This window comes from Mobula birostris, chromosome 14 (genome assembly GCF_030028105.1).
Source record: "Mobula birostris isolate sMobBir1 chromosome 14, sMobBir1.hap1, whole genome shotgun sequence".
In the NCBI taxonomy this organism is placed as follows: Eukaryota; Metazoa; Chordata; class Chondrichthyes; order Myliobatiformes; family Myliobatidae; genus Mobula; species Mobula birostris.
In genome coordinates this window covers 35,605,390-35,621,670 of record NC_092383.1, presented here as the reverse complement: position 1 = coordinate 35,621,670, position 16,281 = coordinate 35,605,390, and the positions used below count along the sequence as shown (strand labels likewise).

Sequence of the window (16,281 nt, the reverse complement as noted above, 5' to 3'; positions counted from 1 at the left end):
GACGTCATCTGAAGCCATGGCTTCCTCGCAGAATTGTATTACAAAGACCATCTTTAATCCATGTAGAAACTAGGGCACAGTAAAAATCACAGAGGGTGGGTCAGCTATGTTTGCTGGGATCTTAGATTATAAGAATTTCATAGGTGACAGCAAAAAGATGACAATTCCACCTTTCCCTTCCACAAAAGATCAGTCAAAAAATCAAGACTATATTTGGAAAGCCAAAACAAATAATGTATTTTATTCAGAATACTGCTGGATTTATATTAAGAGAGTACTGTTACTGCTCTTTCTGGCTAAAGTTTACAGAATAAAAACAAAGCAGAGGTTTCTAATTTTATTGCACATATTCCTGCTGTACAATAAACTTCAAATTGCTGAAAGCAGTTCTAAATGTACAAATTAAAGAGTTTCCTCAGGAAACTAGAAGACAAAAAAAAATCCTATTAATCCCTTAATACATTAAGATGAAAATCTGGAATATAAACACTTCAATATTATTTCCTTGGAATTAATCTATTCAGCATAGTAGTAAATCTCATTTCTCGTCATTTCATAAAATTACAGAGTCATAATTTACAACAAAACCTATCTTTACAAGTTAATACTTGATCAAAAGTTCCAACCGTCACAGAGCCAGGCTATAGAGCAAGCAATTAACACTTACTTTGGCTTCAAAATTCAGTTTACTAGATTATCATTTAAACTATTTTATTTTGGCTACCATGGTAGCTACAATGTGAACAAAGACCTGACTGAATTCCAAATGTCTCAGGCTGCTGAAGAGAGAAGTTAAAAAATAGTCCCCAGACTTTCCAGGTTATTTGTCAAAAGCTAAAGTTTTTGGAAAGTTAACCCAATCCGAATTACATTCAAGTTCACAGTGAACTCCTGGTAACAAACCAGCAATGAATCCAACTCTTGTACATTCTTCTTAAACTGTCAGAATTCAGAGTGGCACCTTCCATCTTGGGCAAAGGCTCTCAAAGGTTCTCATTGGGCAATGGCTGAGCTTGGCCACATTCGGTAATGCCAGCCTCAAACCCACATTTCAATTTCTAGCTGATGGTCTAAGAACAGTGATGAGTTTCCTGATGCTATGATAAAGTGCCTTTGATGGACCAGAAGACAAGGAGGAATTTCAATGTTGCTCCTGAGAAGGTAACTATTGCTAGAGAGGCATTGAGGACATGGATTTAATTTGTCAATGACCAAGTAAAACTAAAGCACAAGTTCTGAGAGCAATGACCTAATAATAGGCCACCTTCATGGAAAAATAACAGGATCCTACAACAATCCCATAGATAACAAGCTGACTTCTAGAATAGCTTGGACAGTTTACCTAATGCCACAAAAGTTCTAAGATAATGGGGGAAAATGTATTTGGCACTAGGAATTTCAAATGAATAAATGGAAGCCAAACATAGATGAGCCGAAGTTGAATTATTTTTGAACTTGATTGTACTTTTAACATAAGAATGTTGGTAAAAGGAATGGTGCCAATGTTGACTACAATGATTTTCAGAAACTGATTGCAAAGTTATAAAAATAATTTTGATCTGTCTCTGTTGGGTCATAAATTCAGTCTGATGTTTGAATCATCTGGTTTCGCTGGCACTGCATCTGCCACCAAAGAAATGACAAGATACAAGTCTGTTTAACAAAACATTCATAGGGAGTACAAGGTAAAAGATTCATCAGTCTCCATTAGCAAGCTTGATGCCCCTGATATAAAAGGATCAACCTCAGTTCCTGGAACACTCTGCCAAGGATGGTGGTGAATGCAGACACAATCGTGTAGTGCTGAAGAGCTATTTAGACAGGCACCTCAATATTCAGTAACTGGGAGGAATATAAACCATGGCAGGTAGTTTATTTTGGCATCAGGGTCAGCACAGACATTTTGGGCCTAAGGACCTGTTCTTGTGCTGTACTACGTCTTCAATAAAATATAGGTTAAACCATTATGTTGTTGCAAATAACTCTAGTCATGTACTTTAGCAAGGATGTGAAGGGCTGAGAAAAGACACAGTAAAGATCTATTTTACGGAGTGAGGGATTCAGTTATACTGTTATATTGAAGACACTGGATCTTGTACTGTAAGATTAATAAATCCTAGTTTATTACTCGGCACCAAATCCTGCAATGCAGGAAAGAGGAAGCTGGCGATGAAGAATTTATGTTGGATAGAAAGCAGTACAGCTTCTTTAAGATCATTTAACTTAAAAAGAAATTCATCAAGTTGGACTGAAGTGCAGCGATGGAGAGGGAAATAAATCAGGTGTCAAATTATATTTGGCTCTGAACAGTTATCAAAACAAAAGCAATTCGTTAACTATCACAATATATTAATGCAAAGTCACCATTGAGAGAGCTCAGTAATAAATGACAGTCTTAAAAGTAGCTTTGGACATTATCTATTTGTGTCTGAAGTTTACAAAATGCAGCAAACATGATGGCATTAACATCACTGAATTGTTTTTTCCCAACAAAAGTAATTAGAGCGAAACAAGTTTAATTATACGACTGTTTACAACATAAACAATTACTTTATAAATACTAAAAGTTACACACTTATGCTTTCAAATCCTAGCTTTATATTTGGAACCATAAACAGAACCAGTAGCAAATCAAAAATTAGTAAGTACACAAAGTAATGTGCATATTTAATTGTTTTGCAATAACTTCAAAACAAATTGTGGCAACCTTTTAAATAAATGATTTAAAATATTTTCATTTTAGATATCAAATCAAGTACAAAAAAGGCCCTATATAACAATTTTACATACTTTAGTAAAATACAAGCCTAGTATCAAGAACCAGCATGTATGTGGACCACAGACAAGTAGTATATGAAACACTGAACTGATCCAATGCTATTTCAAAGGGAAGCTGAAATAAAATCGGTTTAGGCTACACAAAGGATACTTGCACTCTCAGTTGGTTATTTATACGTAGCTTGGAGTGTACATCATTTATTGGGTTGAAGATTGTCCAACAAACCACAGCTGTTAAGGACATATGTTTTGGGGATTAAATTCATTAGGTAATAAACAAAAATAAACTGACATCTCTCAACATCTGTTATAAAGAAAAACTCTAAAAAGGCACCACTGACTTCTTGTATACAGTATATAAAAAAAAATCAGTTTGCAGCAGAATGCCTTTATGTACTTTTCTTCAAGGACAGCTGTTACAATTCTTCTTCATTCATATTATCAACTCTGGCTCTGTGTACTTCAAGTTCCTCAGCACTCACCATGGCAGGGTCAATTGCAGCATAACGCGTACCATGGAACTGCCGAAGATGGATCTGAAAAGAAAGTCCGAGGCCAAACTTTACAGGAGCTGAAGTTAAATCCTGAATAAATTCTGGCTTTACTGGTTGAAATTATTGTATTATTTGACATACAATAAGCTAACGTTTTTAGAATATTAAGTGAATTACATTAAATTCAAATTCAATACAAATAAGTGCACTGCTGTTCCTGAATTTAGGAGGAGGGAGTATTAAAAAAGCAACAAGACTTCTTGCCAATAGTAGATACTGTGACATATTGTGATGATGGTGGTGAAGTTGCTACTGATCAATTAGGCTGCTTTGAAGTGACTGCAAAATGCTCGAGGAACTAACTCAGCAAGTCAGGCAGCATCTATGGAGGGGAATAAACAGCCATTGTTTCAGAATGGCAGTACCACTTAAAGAAGTTATGATACTGCAAAGTAGAGGGAATGTCATTAGACATCAATGTAGAATTGTTTGGTCAGAATTAAGAAGTGAGAGAACTAGTGTGTATATAGTATATTGAAAGGAAAAGTGACAAGGAAAAATTGACAAACTAAGAGGGTATAAAAAGGATTGTTCTTAAAGAGAGGTGAAGCAAATTTGACACACTCTCCGGATTTGATGATGCTGGTTTAAAAAAAATCATACAATTAGATACTACTCCCATTAATACTTTTTAAAATTGCAGATTCAATGGCATGACTTAGTGAATAAGGAGTGCAAAAGCAATGCTTCTGCTGGGGAAACAAGATAGCTTTGGATAGAAACTTCTTTTGCTAACATAACATTAATGTAACTTCTCCCAACATAAATCTCTGGCCAATGTGCTTATCTACTTACTACTTCCTGGCTGCGCAGGACGTGACCTAACACATTAAATGGCCCATTAAAATGAGAGCTGAATGTGCTTAATCAAGTAGAAACTCATAAATGAACTACCCGAAGGGTAGAACAAGATGTATCCTAGGTTGCCAAGGGAAGTGAGCTGGAGGTTAAGGAAGTCTTACCAATCTCAAACTACAAAACCCTTCCTGCAGTTTTGAAATTGACACATATGCAATTTCTTTGCTACAGAAAACTTGCAATTAAGCTTTTTAAAATGCATTCACTGTTTTTGCTCCTTCGTCTCCTTGCATTTCTAGCAACCACATGTCAAAAATTCCAAACTTCCTTGCTTTCTTAAATCTCGTTTAAGCTCTTAGTTCAAGGTCACACTTTTAAAACAAGATAACTTTTAACATTTTACCTGAATATAAAGGTTAACTTCAGCACTGCGACACAAATAAGGAAAATTACCACCAGTTTTAAGATGTGCTCGCCTTGCATTTGGATATAATTTGTACATGTCTTCTTTGGCTTCTTGAGAAAGTGCACTGTGGTCAAAGACCTAAAATGGGTGATAGAACACACACTTGAATGACCCACATAAAGTATTCCTCAACAAAAATATTCATTAAGCAAATGAAAGGCATGACTATTGATGAAAAGTGGGAATATTCTGGAATATGTGAATATAGCAGATATTAATTCAAGCAGGAACCAGTCTTCAGTTCTTAATATAAATTGTAAATTGCAAGCAGTAAAGTGAAGTTAAAAGCCCACCTTGGCAAATAAATAATACTGTCTGTGTAGCACCAAGAGATATAGTTTGCAAAGTGGTGACCATGAGAGATTTGGATTTGCATCAACCAAACATATAGACAATGGGATTATGTTAATTGTCCTGCATCAATCTAGGGTTTGAGTAATGGGTTTAAGTAATCTGCAATATTGTAAACAAGTTTGTGATTAGTATTTGAACATTCAGAAACATCTCCCACTGTAGATATGCAATTCAAAGGAAGCACTGACAACCCAAAGCCAACAATGTCATTGTAACTAATGAAATTGTATTGAATCACCTACTGTTACCTTTGATCTTAAGAGTATAAGAATGTGATGTACTTGGAGTTTGTGGGAGTCTACCGAGAGAATCTCTAAGAGAATGCCTGTCTGTCATGATGAACAATGACTTTCATATCCACATCCCCAGTCTCTCCAGTAACTACAGTATACATAGCTAGGTTGCCCAAGACTTTTGCACAGTACTATGGTCACTGCTCAGCTTCATTTCTCCAGTTCTGCCGAAGGGTTTTGACCCAAAACATCAACTGTACTTTTTTCCATAGATGCTGCCTGGCCTGCTGAATTCCTCCAGCATTTTGTGTGTTGATCGGATTTCCAGCATTTGCAGATATCCTGTTTGTAAATAAAATGTCTTTTTAAAAAATTCCTTTTCCAAGATAATAGCAACGGAGATATGGTAATGGGGGTGCAAAGATGTGATGCTGAGATATATCCTAGGAGGCACTGGGACATATCACCAGTGACGTATCCTGGTGCCATCGGGTGGTTTGGCTCTTTCATCATGAGACACCCTCGCCCAGGCAACCTAGACTCAGCTAATGTCCCAGCAGCACTGGCCCATGGTCACACCTCTTGATCCATAGCCATCTGAAGGCTCACTCAGTAGCCTCTGTGACGGCTCTTCTCTGTGCGGCTCCGGTAACGACAGAGAGAGTAGGTTTGACGAGTGAGCAGCCAGCAAAACCTCTGCTCCCCACCTCTATAGGCTGCCTTCGTGCCCTTCACCCCTATCTTTGACACTGTCTCCCAGCTCCTGGTATTTGGCCTTCTTGTGTTCGAACTCTTGCTCAATCGACTTCCCAAGGCACTGTCAGTTCTACCATCACCACCTGCTTCAAGTCTTCTGACAGAATGACCACGTGAGGCCTCAGCAATGAAGTCAGGATCGACTTTTAGTTGCCAGTCAGATGCCGTGACAAGCAAGCCTGCTGGTGACTTGAGACGAGGCTGTGATTGGTCTCCAGCTTTGACAAAGGCTATGGGTTTTCTGGGTTGGCAGAGGTGCTACTACTGTTAATGGCCAAGAAAATATTTTCTGCCACTACCTTCAGCAGCTGGTTATGACACCACAGGTGACATTATTACTTCCTGAGAAGACAGGGTTTTTGGAGTATGCAGGCCTCTCCTTCACATGTTCTATCAGTCTGTTGTCACCAGTACAATGCTTTGCCCAGGGCTTTTAGGCAGCTGCTGAGGATGTGATAAATGTCCCACACAAAAATTCTGGCAGGCATTCAACTGTACACATTAAGAACACAATTAAGCATGCCAGCTTGCTTTCCCATTTAGTATGATCACTGCAAACATAACATCGTATTCTCCATCTAACTGCAGCAATCTTGCATGCCTACCAATTAAGAATTGATCTACCTCTGCCGTAAAAATATCCAAAGACTGTGCTTCCAAAGTGCAACATTTTGAAGAGTTCCAAGATCACAAATTCTTGAGAGAAATATGTGGATCTGTGTCTTAAATGGTCAACCCCTTATTTTCAAGATATTAAGATTCTTCCATTATAGGAAATGGCATCTCCACATCTTTAAGATCTTTGTACTGTATGTTTCATTGAAATAACCTCTCACTTGTCAAAGTATCAGCCAATGTAAGCCTAGCCAGATCAACCATCTGCCCGTTCCAGGTATTAGTCTGGTAAAACTTGTCTGATCTGCTTTCATCAGAACAAAAATAGGAGTCAAGTATTGTACATGGGGCACTGATAAGATCATATCTGGAGTACAATGTACCTGAAGCAAATTCCCCCCCATCTGCAATAAATGATAATAGATAAATACTTTATTGATCCCAAATGAAATCAGTATCACAGTAGCATTACAAGTGCACAGATATGCAAATATTACAAGAATTAAAAAACAAGTTAGCTTAAAAATTAAGATGTACAATATTAACAAGTCAAAGTTTACAAGATTTATAAGATTTTCAAGTTCACACTTGCTAAGATGGTAGTGCAAGAATTACCGTAATATTATACAGTAATGGGTGCACATTCAAACTGTCCAGATAAGAAGTGATGGTAGTATTGCACAGGATGTGGTAAACAGAACTAAACAGGGGTTAATAACAGTCTAATAGGAGGGTCATCACTTCTTCAGCAATAGGTTTGACATTATAGAGCCTAAAGGTCGAGGGCTAGAATAATCTCATAGAGCTCTTTGGAACATCAGCTGTCCTAGTCCATTACTGAAAGTGCTCCTCTATTCAGCCAAGGTGGCATGCAGAGGGTGAGAAACATTGCCACAACTTTCCAAAGGGTCCTTTGTTCTATCACAGCCTCCAGTGTGTCCAGTTTGACTACTACAACAGAGCCCCCTTTCTAATCAGTTTATTGAGCCTGTTGGCATCACCCATGTTGATGCCATTGCCCCAGCACACCGCTCCATGGAAGATTGTACTGGTGACAACAGACTGGTAGAACATGTGAAGGAGAGGCCTGCATACTCCAAAAAACCTGTCTTCTCAGGAAGTAATAATGTCAGCTTTTCTGAATACTTGCTGAACCTGCATACAAACAAGAAATGGCAAATGGATTTAAAGCAGATAGGTGCAAGGTGCTGCATTTTGGGAGGTCAAATTGAGACAACAGGACGCTCACATTAACATTGGAGTGTATATCACAGCAGTTAGCATGACGGTACCACAGCTCAGGGCGCCGGATTCTGAATTCAATTCTAGTGTCCTCTGTGAGAAAATCTGTATATTCTTGCCATGTGTGCATGGGCTTTCTCCCACAGTCCAAAAACATACCAGTTCGTAGGTTAATTAGTCATTATAAATTGTCCTGTGATTGGGGCATAAGGGCCTGTTCTGTGCTTTATCTCTAAATTTTTTTTATATAATCAAAACAGTAGGGCCAAGAGAAGTTTTATAAAACAAGGGAGCTTGGAATTTAAGAGGGCTTTGTACAGTGCATACAACTTTTTCCCAATTTATTTTTCCTAACTACCAAAGTTAACATCCATACTTTGTCTTTATTCAGAAGATTTACTGCAGATCAGTTGTTGCAGCATAATTCCACGTGGCACCTGACTTGTTGCATCTTGCTAACCAGAAAAGGGCCCAATTATGCTTATTTTGTTTCCTGTTAGCCAGTAAACCTAGATTCCACAACATCTTACTTCTCACACCATGAAATAAACTTTGACATGGCACGTAATCAAAAGCTTCTGAAAATCTAGCTATCAATTACTCTGAACTTCTTTGAAGCATTCTAATAAATTGTTCAAGTGATTTCCCTTTCACAAACCAAATGCTGATAATTGCCTGATTACTTTCAATTTTCTAAGTGCCTGATCATAAATGACCTTAGCTTCTAACATTCGCCCACTCCAGCAAATGTAATGTTAACTAGCTTGCAGTTCCCTGTTCCCTTTTTGAATAAACAGCTTACTTCTACTTATTTCCAATTTAATGAAATCTTCCCCAAATCTAAATTAAACCTTATGATATAAACCATCTCACTGGCTACTTCTTTTAGGAACCTAGGATGAAGTCCATCAGAGTAGTCAGTCCACAGCTCCAACAGTTTGCCATGTACCACTACCCAGTTGATTATAACTAAGTTTTTCTTTACTTTCCTATTCTTTTTTTTCCTGGGATGTTACTTGTATCTTCTGATGGAAAACGCCTGAATAAATTCATTTGCTATTTACTAATTTTCCATTAACAATTCTCCATAATGTCTTTTTTAAGTTCAATTCTATCTTTTTTTTTATTTAATCACAGATCCTCCCCTTGGAATTTTTCTTTCTTCTTGGAATAGTCTACTCTGTGAATTCGGAAGGCTCTTTCTAAAAGCCTGAGAGCATCTCAACTGACTAATTCCTGATTCGATTTACCAGTTCTGCTTTGAGCAAAACTGGATTCCATGACTTAAATTAAACTGGCAGCCTGGATAGAAAAGAGGCTGAGGGGCAAAGTAGGAGACTAGAATAGACTGCTTGTTGTTCACATGGATGGAAGCATATAATAGCGTTTGTATCAGAGCATTAATCCTTTAGGTTAATTAATGACCTAAATTTATATACACAGGTCACAATTCCAAAATGAAATCTGTAATTATGATAACAGTAGCAAACTTCAAAAGTACAGAGAGACTGCCGAAATTGCAAAAAATATTTAATGATACAATTATAGCGCCTATGAAGGCCAAAACATAATTTTTTTATCCGTCTATAATTTGAGAAGTTTTATCCCTTCAGATGTTCACCACGGTACTGTTTAAATGTGATGAAGGTTTCTGTCACATCTCCCTTTCATGCATCAAATTCCATTCATTGTTACTGACCTCTATGCTAAGGAAACAGGTCATTTTTGTTTATTCTGTCAAGGCTTCTCACAATCTTTATTTTTAACACACATTTCAACTTCCCTAATCTCCTCATAACTAACTCTCCAGCCCTGAAAATTTACTATTAAACCTACTCTGCGCCCTTCCTGCGGTGTGGTGGCTAGAAAGGTACACAATCTCCAGGCTGCAGTCCAGGTCATGTTGTTTATATTTCTAGCAACCTCCCTGGTCTTATGTTCTATGCTTCATTAGAAGCAGGTCTGCTGTAAGGCTGAAGAATCTTTTGATACCTTCAGAGATATAAAGCACAAGTTCTAAAGTCCTTCCATCCCTCTAACCTCAGTATTCTATTATTAATTGTATTTTCCCTTGCTCTCCTTAAATATATGACCTCATTTCAAGTGTAATTATCATTTAATCATAATTAGTATAGCCAAATGAAACAGCATTCCTCTGCGGCCTAGGTGCAACGCATATTAGCAAGAGCACAGACAACAAGTAAGACCATAGCTGCGATTTCAGAAAAACAGTCACAAAGGAAAAAATAATGTGGTCCAAGTCCCTGAGTGGCATGACGGTAGTCCTGATCCACTGAAGAGCAACACTGAGTGAACACCAGAGCACAGCACTGACAGCAGGGCCTGGCCCCCACCCAGTACAGATTCCAGCCTGTCACACAGAGCAGTGGCTCTCCCACCGGCCTTGACACCTCCTCTACTGAACAGCTGCAATAGGTGAGCCCGGTCCTCGCCACAATCACGGCAACACAGTCCCTCCCCCCCCATCTCACCAATCAACGTTCTCATTTTTTTTAAAAAACAGCTGCACACACCAACAAATACTCTGAGCAGGATTTATTTTTAAAACACGGCCTGAAAATTGCATGGTACTTTAAATGTCTTTTGTGTAAAATGCATACTATGATTTAGAACAAAAATTTGAAAACCACATACTTTAGACTTTATTTATTAATTGAAGGGTATAATGAAGTACAGTACCACAAAAAATCTTCCATGTTTTCTCAACTTTTTCTTGTCTGGCTTTATTACAAATTTATTGTCTATAAACACTGTCCAGATTAATTTTGAATCCGGATGAAAAATGTGTCTTAATCCTCTTTAGATCATCCAAATGTTCCACCTCTAGTCTGTTTCTGGATTTACATTTGATTGAATTCATAAGACTGAATCCACGTTTGAAGTCAGCTTTAGAAGCTTGAAATATTCCAACAATGTAAACAAGAATTGCCAGTTCTTCAAATTATTTGTTTCTTTTTAGCATGTAGGGTGCCTATAAAAAGTATTCACCCCTACACCCCCCGCCGCAAGTTTTCATGTTTTGTTTTACAACATTGAATCATAGAGGATTTAATGTGGCTTTTTTTGACACTGATCATCAGAAAAATGCTTTCACGTCAAAGTGAAAACAGATCTCTACAAAGTGTTCTGTAGCATGTTGTGATTTCCTCTCTTTTTATATTAAGGTGATTTACTCAATCATACAGCATGGAACAATATCTTCAGCTGTCATATCACTCTCTTCTTACCCGTCACCCTGCAAATTCTCTCTTTCAGGTGTTTACCATGTTCCTCTTTAGAATCAGATTTACATAATTAAATCAGATGGAGTAGATTGGTTGGGGGTGATGTTTCTATCATTCTGTCAGATAGTGCATTCCAACTTAACTATGTAAGTTTTGCCATCAACTTCTTGTCAATCAACATCCTATTGGATGGCACAAAACTTCCTACAGCTGAATGAAGGCAATTCTGAAGTTGACCTATTTGGGCCCCCTGACTCCATCAAAGTGATTACCAACAGTCTTGGTAACTTGTCCACCCTTGTCAAACCCCATGTTAAATCCCTTGGTGTAATATTTGATTCCACCTTTAAGTTAGACAAGCAAGTTAATACAGTAGTAAAAGCCAGATTTTTCCAGCTTCGTACTATTGCCAAAATCAAGCAGTTTCTCTCTTTCAAAGATCTCGAGAAAGTCATCCATGCCCTTATATCCTCCTGCTTGGACTACTCCAAATCCCTGTATACTGGGATTAGTCAGTTGTCCCTGTCCCACCTGCAACTGGTCCAGAATGCTGCAGCCATGCTCCTGACAGGTGCCCAGAAGAGGGACCATATTACTCCTATCCTGGCCTCCCTCCACTGGCTGCCGGTACAGTTCAGAATTGATTTTAAGATTCTCGTTTGCTTATACAGCCCAAAATGGGCTGGCCCCCACTTATATCACAGACCTTCTAACCCCTTACTCTACTTCCAGGTCCCTCAGGTCGGCTGACTTGGAGCTCCTGGCTGTCCCATGATCTAAACTTAAGCTCAGGGGTGACCACGCCTTTGCTACTGTAGCCCCTAGACTGTGGAACAGCATTCCCTTCCCCATCAGATCAGCCTCCTCCATCGACTTTTTAAAATCCAGGCTCAAAACTTACTTCTATTCACTAGCGTTTGAATCCTCCTGATGTGGCTGATTTTTGGCTAGTGCCTAGGCCCTTGTGTTGTTTTTTTTGTGCCTATAAGCTGTTTGCCTTGTTGGTTATGTCTGTGTTTCTTGTATTTGTGATTGCTCTAATCTGTACAGCACTTTGGTCAACGTATGTTGTTTTTAAATATGCTATATAAATAAATTTGACTTGACTATATCCTTCTGCAAATATCCGCAGTATTTACCTTTCTGGATGATCAAAGATGCTTGAAATAAAAAAAAAACAAATTTCTGGTTAACTGTAATGAAAACAAGCCCAACTTTTCTACAAAAGGCACTCATCTGTGCAAACATTATGACCTTGAATCCCTTGACTTTCCAGAGTAGGATAAAATATTCTGATGTTTAAAATAGCTTCCTTTTTTGCCTCTATTTACAAAAGCCTGAGTCAAGTGTTTTAATAATTCGTCCTGCCAATTTTAGATATGTGTAATCAAATTTCTTATTGTTCTCTTTATACTTTAAAATTACTTTTTAAAAAAAATTTGTATTTCCTGACTCATTTCCCTAAGATGTCACATGCCAACCATCAATAGCCAGAAAATAGAAGTCCTTGAGATCTAAGGGAAAATTCTGGGTTAAATATGACTCGGTATCAGAAAGCAAAGGGTAATGGTTGATTGGATTTTTGGGGCTGTATGCAGTGGTGCTCTGTAGGACTCATTACTAGAGTCCTTATACTTTAAGCTTAAATGCAGGAGATTTTTTAAAACAATTGCTAATAACAAAATTAGTATCGTTGGTAGTGAGGAGCTTGTATACAGAAAGATACCACTGGACAGATTATGGAGGTACTAAAAGAGGCAAGCGGAGTTTACTCTAGAGAAGTGAGATGAGATGCGGCACACTTGGACACAGCAGCCACTCTGGGTCCAATCAAAGTTATATTTGTTCATTGTGTATATCCTTTTTACGATCGTAAATCATTGCTGGATACTAAGAACATGAAGTACTGCAGGACTATCCCATCAGCAGGTTACTCAATAGAGACAGAGCTGGGCTGACTGTGTACTGTTGTGTTGTCGCTTGGACCTGTAGCAGACCGTTGTGCTGTGACAGTGCACTGTGTGAGTGATGGTTTTGGATATTTTTCATTGGGATCGCAAGACCCTACTGGACATTGGTAATGTAGTATACTGCAAGTCTGGTTTACTGGTTCATTGGTGACACTGTCCCCTCTAAGTTGCATGGGTGGGTGGCCACGCAATAACTGAAATGCTCCCTCACACATAGCCTTTGTTGCTGTGCGGATGGAATTTTCTTTTTTATAATTTTGAAACAACGTTAATATCTTGAAATTTGTTAATATTATATCATGCCCTGTAATTAGTGTTCATGAATATAATCCATAAATTTTCCAAATAATAAGCATATCACATTTGAAACATTTTATTTAGAGCTACTGTATATTCAGTGTCTTAAGTTACAAATTGTAACTATAAACTCAAGATTAAAATGTTCACTGATGTTGAACTACAGTGCCTATAAAAAGTCTCTCCCCCCCCCCCCCCCCGGGAAGTTTCCATGTTTTTTTGTTTTACAACATTGAATCACAGTGGACTTAATCTGGCTTTTTTTGACACTGATCACGGCCACAATGTTTACAAGGATAAGAGCCCTATGTAAAAAACTTGGGCTTGTTTTCATTACAGTTAAGCAAAAATTTGTTTTTTTTAAAATTTCAAGCATCTTTGATCATCCTGAAAGGTAAATACTGCAGTATTTGCAGAAGGACATAGGATGTTGATTGACAAGAAGCTGATGGCAAAATGATTTTTCATTACATAGTTAAGTTGGAATGCACTATCTGACAGAATGATAGAAGCATCACCCCCAACCAATCTACTTCATCTGATTTAATTATGTAAATCTGATTCTAAAGAGGAACATGGTAAACACCTGAAAGAGAAAATTTGCAGGGTGACGGGTAAGAAAAGAGTGATAAGACAGCTGAAGATATTGTTCCATGCAGTGTGATTGAGTAAATCACTTCAATATAAAAAAGGAAATCACAACATTCTACAAATATCTAGTGAGTTTAGAAAAGTTTGAAATAAAAATAAGAAACACAGAAACTACTCAGCAAATTAGGCAATATATGTAGAAATAAATCAAGTGAACATTTCAATTTGATGACCTTTCAGCAAAACTAGAAATAAAACATCTTTTCAGTTAAAAAAATAATAATAGTGTAAAAGATCAAGGTAATGCATTTGGTGCTTGGGACATGGTCTCTGTTACCTTTGAGAAAGAAAATGCAAACAAAACACCTTCACTTGTTTGTTGCCTTAAATTTTCATTTCCAAAACTGGTCAGTAATGATAACTCATCGCTACACACAAGTTTCCTGATGTGCTGTTTTATTTTGGAGGTCCAGCATCTGCAAAGTTTCAGCATTTTTTTCCTCCCTTCTCTTTTCTCACCCATCTCATCTCCTCAGAACATACCCTTTGATCTTTAACACATTTTAATTTAAAATAATTTCAAACATTTCCTAGTTCCACTGAAAGGATTTCATCTAATTACTTAATTACTGTTTTATTAAGATGCTGCCTGACTTGATAAAAAATATCTAGCATTTTCTGTTCGAGTTCAGATTTTCATCATCTGCAGTTTTTTTGTATATTTTTTAAATAAGTATGAAACATATTTATGACCGGAGGAAAAGAAATCCATGAAACTAGTAAAATTTAACAGAAAATCTTCAACCAATGAACCAGTAAATCCACCAATTGTGTGATTGGAAACATCTGTGAGATAAGTCAAACACTAGAAACATTGGAAACCAAACATACTTACATCCATTATTGTAACAGGAACATCTTTAATCTTGTGAGGTTCTACGTAGGAATTCTGGCAATTAAGAGTGAGACGAGAGGCCAGCTCACCCTGTCCCAAACTTTCCAACTGTTTTGAATAAAAGAGAGGAAAGAAATTTTCATTGAATAAACATCCAGAAGTAAGGCTAGAGCAACTCAAGTTAAACATTTTGATTCAATAAGTTAAAATCCTTCTACTAACGAATTTTGTTAGTTGATACTGTAGCTTTTATCCATCACGTGTGTGGCTGGCAGTGTAGCTGGTTGAAAGCAGCGGAAAGTGACAATGCCAGATGGAAGGAAGGGAAAGAGCAACAAGAAAGGAGAGCAAGGGAGGACAGACAGGCAACAATGAGGATAGCGTTGCAGTTGTCTACCTTCCCACATAACTGATTTAAACACCCAACCTATAAGGATGTAGTCACATGCAAATCCAGATTGGAATGATTCCAGGACATAATATTTCTCAATGTTGCCACCTTGCACAGAAGTTCATAATTTTACAAGCCCCAGCAGACACTAAATGATTCATACATATTTGGAATGACCCCTTCCTTATATTTGAAATACAGCACTGGCAACCCTTTCAACGACTGCTTGGTTGCTGCACAAAGTTCAAGTCCTGTTGAATGCAGTAACTGAACCTGAATTGCTGAACGAAATTACTTGGGCATCATCTCCCACAGTGATAAGATACATTAATGGTACCACCTTATTACTTTTGGCCTTTTCTCTGTTTCTTGCAGGCTGCTAAGTTTTAAAAGATGTCTCTCAGAAATCTCTGCACCTATCGAGTAAAGCTTCATTGAATAGAGTGCAGTAGTCTTGTAATTATGATACTCTAGCAGCAACTGTATCACTGGATACAGAGACTCAAGTCAAATCCCATCATGTACTAATAAATAACAAAATCCTGCTTACCCGATCAACCATGAAATCTATTGCATCTGCCATTTTTGAATCCACAGGACCAGATGTAAAGTTTCCAAGAACAATCTTTTTCAGCATAAATCCAGGCATCAGCCAAAAACTGGAGAAAAGTTTGAGAGTAAAATGGATATTCGTTGACAAGAGAAAACAAAAGAAAATAAGCATAATTAACCAACAAATCTTTATGGGGAAAATGATTAAAATTCTTTTACAGATAACCTAATGATGGGAAATACATGAAGAAAAATCCAAAGTGAGCCATTTGATAAGATAAAGATTTGATGAAACAAAAAGAAAATATTGAAGATGCTGACAATCTAAAATGAAAATAGAAAGTCCTATAAAAACATGGCAGATCACCAGGTATCCATGAAGAGAGGAGTTAATGTCTTTACTCAAAAACAATATAAAGGCACCAACTTCAATCGTTAGCTCGCCACATATGCACTCTGTTGAGTTATGGCATTTTAAGTTTTGTTAAAAACATTAAATTTTAATATAACAATAAGTCACAAAAATGTATGATTTATTAGGCAA

General features: G+C 37.5%; 1 protein-coding gene across 4 annotated transcripts in view; it reads right to left on the bottom strand.

Annotated features, from left to right (window-relative positions):
- The window catches only part of spg21 (SPG21 abhydrolase domain containing, maspardin), a 53,479-nt gene continuing 37,198 nt past the window's right edge, over positions 1-16,281 (bottom strand). For all 4 annotated transcript variants that reach the window (XM_072278355.1, XM_072278358.1, XM_072278356.1 and 1 more), the window contains 4 exons: positions 15,736-15,844; positions 14,795-14,902; positions 4,534-4,674; positions 1-3,314 (listed from right to left, as the gene is read on the bottom strand). In XM_072278355.1, the coding sequence (XP_072134456.1) occupies positions 3,195-3,314; positions 4,534-4,674; positions 14,795-14,902; positions 15,736-15,844 (478 nt within the window). In that variant the 3' untranslated portion in view covers positions 1-3,194. The remainder of the gene's footprint in view (positions 3,315-4,533; positions 4,675-14,794; positions 14,903-15,735; positions 15,845-16,281) is intronic.